This window comes from Vipera berus (genome assembly GCF_964194415.1).
Source record: "Vipera berus genome assembly, chromosome: 1".
NCBI classification, from domain to species: Eukaryota; Metazoa; Chordata; class Lepidosauria; order Squamata; family Viperidae; genus Vipera; species Vipera berus.
Window position 1 is genome coordinate 271,831,566 of NC_138202.1, and position 7,546 is coordinate 271,839,111.

At 39.3% G+C, this 7,546-nt stretch overlaps 1 protein-coding gene across 5 annotated transcripts in view; it reads left to right on the forward strand.

The window, feature by feature from the left end:
• The window catches only part of UTRN (utrophin), a gene marked incomplete at its 3' end in the record, with an annotated part of 377,026 nt that extends 370,339 nt beyond the window's left edge, over positions 1-6,687 (forward strand). For all 5 annotated transcript variants that reach the window (XM_081313934.1, XM_081313935.1, XM_081313936.1 and 2 more), the window contains 2 exons: positions 5,129-5,151; positions 6,483-6,687. In XM_081313934.1, coding sequence (XP_081170060.1) covers positions 5,129-5,151; positions 6,483-6,491 — 32 coding nt within the window. The remainder of the gene's footprint in view (positions 1-5,128; positions 5,152-6,482) is intronic.
• Between the last annotated feature and the right edge of the window lie 859 nt (positions 6,688-7,546).

Below are 7,546 nucleotides of genomic sequence, written 5' to 3' on the forward strand. Positions count from 1 at the left end.
ATAGGGAAAGAGCTCCGATACGTCACGAGTTTGACATGTCTGATTTACAGTGTCTCTTCTTTGTTATTTCATACTTTGTAGAAGAAATTCTGTTCTGTTCAGAGGGCAGAATTGAGCCAGATGCTGAAGTTTTTGTGTATACATATAAAAACACATATATTAAGGAACAGGTCATTTAAAATGGGCATATTTGCAGGACCGTCTGCTGCCAGGAAAGACTGCCCATCGCCCTGTGCACTCACACAGGGAGGGCCTCCTCAGGGTGCCGTCGGCCAGACAATGTTGACTGGTGACCCCCAGGGGGAGGGCCTTCTCTGTGGGGGCACCTGCCCTTTGGAATCAACTCCCCTTGGAACTCCGTTCCTTTCGTCGTGACCTTAAAACATGGGTTTTTCAACAGGCCGACCTGGACTGATGGAAGGGAGGTTTTCTTAATTTTGTTTTATTGTGTTTTTAATTGGACTATTTATGGGATAATTTGATTTAATACCTTTTAATGTTTGTATTTTGTGTTTTTATCATTGTTAGCCTCTCTGAGTCCTTTGGGAGATAGGGCGGCATACAAATCCCATAAAAATAAATAAATATTCAGGGAAGTAGAATAGGAAAATGGGAAATTTCTTGCTTTCTTAATTTGCAGAACTATTTTTACAATTCTTATAATTCAGTAGAGGCAAAATTGATGCAGACTATATGTAAAATGATTCATATAACTAAATAAGCCAAACTGCCGGCCTGCGGGCCGGATGCGTCACCAGGAAACCGCGCCCACCCCATTGCCGGCAATAGGGAAAGAGCTCCGATACGTCACGAGTTTGACATGTCTGATTTACAGTGTCTCTTCTTTGTTATTTCATACTTTGTAGAAGAAATTCTGTTCTGTTCAGAGGGCAGAATTGAGCCAGATGCTGAAGTTTTTGTGTATACATATAAAAACACATATATTAAGGAACAGGTCATTTAAAATGGGCATATTTGCAGGACCGTCTGCTGCCAGGAAAGACTGCCCATCGCCCTGTGCACTCACACAGGGAGGGCCTCCTCAGGGTGCCGTCGGCCAGACAATGTTGACTGGTGACCCCCAGGGGGAGGGCCTTCTCTGTGGGGGCACCTGCCCTTTGGAATCAACTCCCCTTGGAACTCCGTTCCTTTCGTCGTGACCTTAAAACATGGGTTTTTCAACAGGCCGACCTGGACTGATGGAAGGGAGGTTTTCTTAATTTTGTTTTATTGTGTTTTTAATTGGACTATTTATGGGATAATTTGATTTAATACCTTTTAATGTTTGTATTTTGTGTTTTTATCATTGTTAGCCTCTCTGAGTCCTTTGGGAGATAGGGCGGCATACAAATCCCATAAAAATAAATAAATATTCAGGGAAGTAGAATAGGAAAATGGGAAATTTCTTGCTTTCTTAATTTGCAGAACTATTTTTACAATTCTTATAATTCAGTAGAGGCAAAATTGATGCAGACTATATGTAAAATGATTCATATAACTAAATAAGCCCATCCCAAAGTTTATGCCAGGATTTTTCTAAGGAGTACTTTCTTGTTTGAGGCAAGAGTTTCCATTAAAATTGATTAAAGACCGAAGTGACTTAATCTGGAGTTTCTAACACACCTGTCCCCACTTTATCCTGTTCTGGGAATTACAGTTTGAGAAAGATTCATATAACCAAACAGATGCAAAGAAAGCTAACAATGATAATCAAGGGGATTGGATTTAGGGATCTGGAAATATTTTCTCTTGAGAAAAGATGATAATTGAAAATGTAAACCTTATTTCTTCATATCTCAACTCTTAACTGTAAGAAAACCCACATTTCGAAGATATAATAAAGTGGTCTCAGTATCCTAGCATGAAAAAAAGATGAAAGTTGACATAAACAACAGGGACAATTTCTCCTTTAAAGAGAACAAGCTGGCAAAGAGTCCTTACTTTAAACAAAATAACAATTAAATTTAAGGCCAAGTAATTAAGGGACACGGTGGCTCAGTGGGTTAGGATGCTGAGCTTGTCGATCAGAAGGTCGGCAGTTTGGCGGGTCAAATCCCGGGTGCGCGTAACAGAGTGAGCGCCTGTTACTCGTCCCAGCTTCTGCCAACCTAGCAGTTCGAAAGAACATAAAAATGCAAGTAGAAAAATAGGGACCACTCCGGTGGGAAGGTAACAGCGTTCCGTGTGCCTTGGCATCTAGTCATGCCAGCCACATGACCACAGAGACGTCCTCGGACAAGCGCTGGCTCTTCGGCTTTGAAATGGAGATGAGCACTGGCCCCTAGAGTCGGAAACGACTAGCATGCATGTGTGGGGGAACCTTTACCTTTACCTTTAATTAAGTGACCCATGTTTTCATTTGGCAGATGTAACAACATTTACTTCAGCTAACATGAAAGATCATTCAAAACATTCTGTACAGTGATACTCTGATGGATTAACAGGTAAAATAGGTTACGTGATGTCAAGAAAATCAGTTTTAATGTAGTGGTTAAGATATCAGACTAAAAACCAGGAGGCTGTCAGCTCTACTCCCACCTTAGGGGGTGAACCTGTGCCTGTCACTCTCAGTCCTAGAAAGGAGGCAATGGCAAACCACTTCTAAAAAATCTTGCCAAGAAAACTTCAGGGAGTTGCCAGAAGTTAACACTGACTTGAAGGCATCCCTCCCCAATCTTATGAAATGAACACTTTTACAATAAGATCATTCAGGAGAGCAACAGTGGTATGGTGCGGTGCTTCATGGTGATCCAGAAGAGAGAGAGAGACTGTATGCGAAATCCATTCTAATTTCTTGGAAATACTGAATTAGCAATACCTTTTTAATGATGCTAACTTGTCTTTCTTCAACCTTGGAGAAAATGAATGGTTAGAATCAGACCCTGTCTTTTTGTTAAAAATAACACTGGCTTGAAAAAAAATAAGGTCTCTTCTACTTTTTCTCTCTTCTAGTCTGTTGAATGATTTTGCCCAATATGGATTCTTTTTAGAAAACCTCTTACAGGCTATAACAATAACAAGATGCATTTCAAAAAAAGCTGCATAGAGTTAGAAGGGTACCGTTGTCTTGTCCCCATCTTTCATAATAAAATCACTATGTGATATCTGCTTCTGGAAAACTGCTCATTCAGGCTTTCCAGGCCTGTGTATATACAATGTCAGTAGCCACATACAGCCAGCGTACATTACATTGCAGGTACTCCTCAACTTATAAATGTCCAAAGTTCTGATGGACCTACCTGGGGTTTACTTAGGAACCAAATTCAAAGTTCTGATATCACCTCCCACCACACAGTCACATAACTGAACTTTGGGTGCTTGGCAACTAGACTGCAGACTCATGACATTTTTGGATGGTTTTGTCAAAAAATGGTAGTTACTTCAGATTTCTGGCAAACCCACACCCATAACAAACCGTTGATTTGCTTAATAACCACTGTGTTCACTGCAAAAATGCTCATAAAACCTATTTATGACCATTACGACTTAAGATTGTGATGGGCATAGGCTTTGTTAGGACTTTAAATTGAGGACTAACTGTATATCACTTGTAACATCATGTTTTCCTCTAGGGCTAGTGAATAGGAAGCCCATGCTTTGTAGTTGATTCTGGAGGTGATAAAACCAAAAAGAAGCTATGGTGGGCAAGACTGCAAATTCTCCCTCCTCTGTGTTTGGAGATGGGAGAACTTATCTCTGAGGGAAAAAAAAGTGAAGATGGGTGCAGGTTATTGGGATTCTGGATCTAGTTCATTACACTTCTCATCATCCATTTTAAGATACTTTACGGATCAGCTTGAAGATGATGTATACATTTCATATCATAGCATCACAAATTAGAAAAGTAAATCAAGTCAACTTGCAAGGATAGAAATATGATTATTTATGGTGGCTTGATGGCTCAGCGGTTAAAGATTGCTGAGCTTGCCAGTTGGAAAGCTGACAGCCCAGGTCCAATACCCAAGCACTGCGTGACAGGGTGAGCTCCTGTTACTTGCCCCAGAGCTCCTGCCCACTTAGCAGTTTGAAATCATGCAAAAGCAAATAGATAAAGAGGAATCACTTTAGTGGGAATATAACAGTGTTCCATGCTGGCCACATGATTGCAGAAGAGTCTTTGGACAATGCTGGCTCTCCCGGCTAAGAAATGAAGATGAGCACTGCCCCCTAGAGTTGGACACAACTAGACAGGGGAAACCTTTACCTTTATTTTTATGATTATTTCATAAAATCTCAGGCTAGTCCTGGATTTATTGTGTCAGAGGCCCGAAGATATGAGAGACCTTAGGAAGGCTAAGAGGGGAAGCTTTCCAGCAGAATGCCTGTTTAATCCACTTCACACTTTCCTATAGAACACAAGCCCCTGTGAACGCTTAGATCACCTTCAATTTAATGAACTAACACCAAATTAGTTCTGTATATTTAGAGCCAGCAGCCAGCATGCATGTGTGTTTTTGTAAAACAAAAAAGAAAAAGAAAGTGAAATATGAAAGTTACAATTGAGTACCAACATCAAATTTCACAAAGTGGGCGTAGCTATAAGGTGCTGCCTTTTAATTTGGGGTTATCATCATGCAGAATATTTAAGTGAGGTTTATTTCCATTTTATTCGATTCTGCAGGAAAAGGATGACCAATGAAAATAGTGTTGCACCATTGCAACCTGCCCCTTTTGTATACCCCTGTGAAAGTGGCAGTGCCTGAAGTATGATGCTGCTTTTTATCATTTTGATGTCCGTGTTGGCATTGTTTTTTGTGGTTGCCTAATGATCTGTTCTCCAGTCTCTAGATTTAAATTTAAACATGTGTCATTTGTTTGAGTGATAGTCCATATATTTTCTCTGCCACCACCATGTGTTGTTATAGCACTAATGTAAACCTGTCTATTTGAATTCAGTTCATTAAATATGACCATTAAAAATTTATATGCTAACAAATTTGACGTGTGCAACTACTTTATGTTAGAATCAAACAGTTGAAAGAGTGCTTAGGATTTATGGGAAGGAATTCTGACAGATTTGTAAAAAAAGTGTTGGATATAGATTGTTTTTCTGCACACAGCATAGCTACATCTTAATCTTTGAGACTGCATTTTATGACAACTAATCACTGTGTTTTCTTATTTACAGCAAATCTTGCTGGCAAATCACAGGTATGAAACATTTGAATGCTTTTTGGGACAGACATTTTTGTTTCATTTTTTCTTAGGGCAAATGCACAGATTTAAAATGTCTTTTTCCCTAAGGCCCTGCCCCCTTGCAGAATATCAGATGAGCAGTATTTTGGGCATGTTAAGGGTTATCTGGCTGAAAATGTGCAGCATACGGGAATGGGTAACCTCATCCTATCTTATTATTTTACCATATTATTATACCTGTAGCACAAAACCACACCAAATCTACTTTCATGCTACTTTGGTTTCCATGGATCATAGATCTAATTCTGCATTTCAGGGATGGTGAAAAGGAAACACTGTTTTAATTTTCTTAGATTTGTATGGAGAAAAAAATAAAGATTAAATGCACATACATACACCCTACACACAAAAAAATTGCATTAACAATTCAAGGATAGTAATACTGTCACTTTTTTCATATTTTATCAACAAAACCCTGCAGTTGTGGTATAATTGAAGGAAATGTGTTATAAACAGCTCCAAAACTATCTGTTGAGATATTATACCCTGCTGCAGCTGCCAAAAAAGCCAACAGTGCTTTATTATTAACTGATTACCACCATTCATATTAATATTGTACAATTCTGTAACAGGACAAGAACCTCTTGCTATGCTTTTGTTAAGATGCCAAGGCAGAAGTGCACAGACATAATCAATAGGGAAAAAATCTATTATGTGAAGCTATTTCATCCACTGCTCTGCTTGCTCATCTTGATTCAACTCAGAGGAGTTGCTGCATCATACTTGGTTAGTGCCAATATGGTGTAGTGGTAAGGTGTCTTGGACTTTGACAAGGGAACCCAGGTTTTAGTCAACCTACAGAAACTCCTGAGATACTTGGGACCAGAGATACTCTCTATCAACCTAACCTACCTTACAGGATTATTGTGGGGAAAAATAGGAGGAGGAAGCTTTGGATATGTTGCCTTGAGCTTCTGAATGGAAGGTGGGACAAAACAGGCATTATGTTTTATTGCCTAATAGGGAAAACAACCCCGTGTGGTGAAATGGATTTAATAGCTTGGCCCTGAGCCTGGGATTCCTATCCAATGAGGCAGATTTATTTTTTATTTTTTTTAGAAAAGATGCATCTAAATCCCAATGCCTTGCTTAAGTATTGTCTCCATAGGGCAAAAGTTAGGCATGCCTTCTTGTAACATATGTTGTGCATTTTTGCTATGTTTGTCTTCCTAGCAAACGTGACGCCTCTTAGATAATTTAACTCGGCTAGCTGATATTGAAAGAAGCTGTGGTCTCTTCAAAATACGGTCCTCAGTTTCTCTTCTCTTACTGTTTCTTGCCTTCAGGCGATGTGAGCATCTTCTCTGGAAGATCACCTGCTCTTCCCAACTTCAGCTCAACCAGTGCCAATCACAAGTTCCAGTAATCACATGGCTGCTTGGGACCTTGTAACCTGCTGTTCAGCTCTGTGTATTCTTATCTCAAATAAGAAAACACTTGAACTACCCAAAGACGAGGATGTCGTGTTTTATATTATTGTGTGTGTTTTCCCCTTCTCCCCTCTCTATGCAACTGTAAATTAACAAACCGTGGAGTATTTGGAAATGGTTATGCATATGTACTTTGATTTATATAATTATGCAGCATCAGGAAAGAGGATGGTAGGGATTTATATCCATTCTTTTTTGATATTGCTAAAGTGAATTGCCTTGAGAGTTTGGAGCAAAGAGTTACATTTATACATTCCTTTTGGCTTTTTGCATTTACCTTTTCAAGAACCTTCTCTTCTGACACGCTGCTTTTTCTGCACAGGTCATTTATACTTAGCCTAAGAGTCCAAAAACATGGGCAAAAAATCAGTTTCTCATAAACTGCACGGTTAGTGTTGACAAATGCCATTTTTGGCTATCTACTAGGCAGACGGGCTCTATTGTTGCCCCCACTAATTTCACTCAGCTGCAGTAACCGTTGGCACTGAAGTAGTATTTTAATGGATTTATTTCCCGCACAGAATATGGAATGTTTTTTTCTTCCAGATTTGGTTGTTTTAAATTTTTGGGTTAGGCCTGCATTTTACCTTGATACAATTGTTCTGAATATGTGCAGTTTTTATTTTCTGTGGCGAGGACATGGTCATCGTATTGTGCCAAATTTTATGTCTATCACCCTATTCAGAGTATGAAATCTAGTCCTGAAGTAATTGTAATTTGGAAGCGTACATAAGTGAAGGAACTCAGACTACTTTAGTACTAATTGCTCTGCTTTTGTGCCAGAAAGATTGGCTGGATACCTTTAATCAATAGCATTGTACATTTTTAAAATGATTCCCTTACAGTCAGCGCTTCAAGGTAGAGCCAGCTGAGGAGATAAAATTGGTCACTGTGATGAGTAGCAGGGCTTGGTTCCTTCC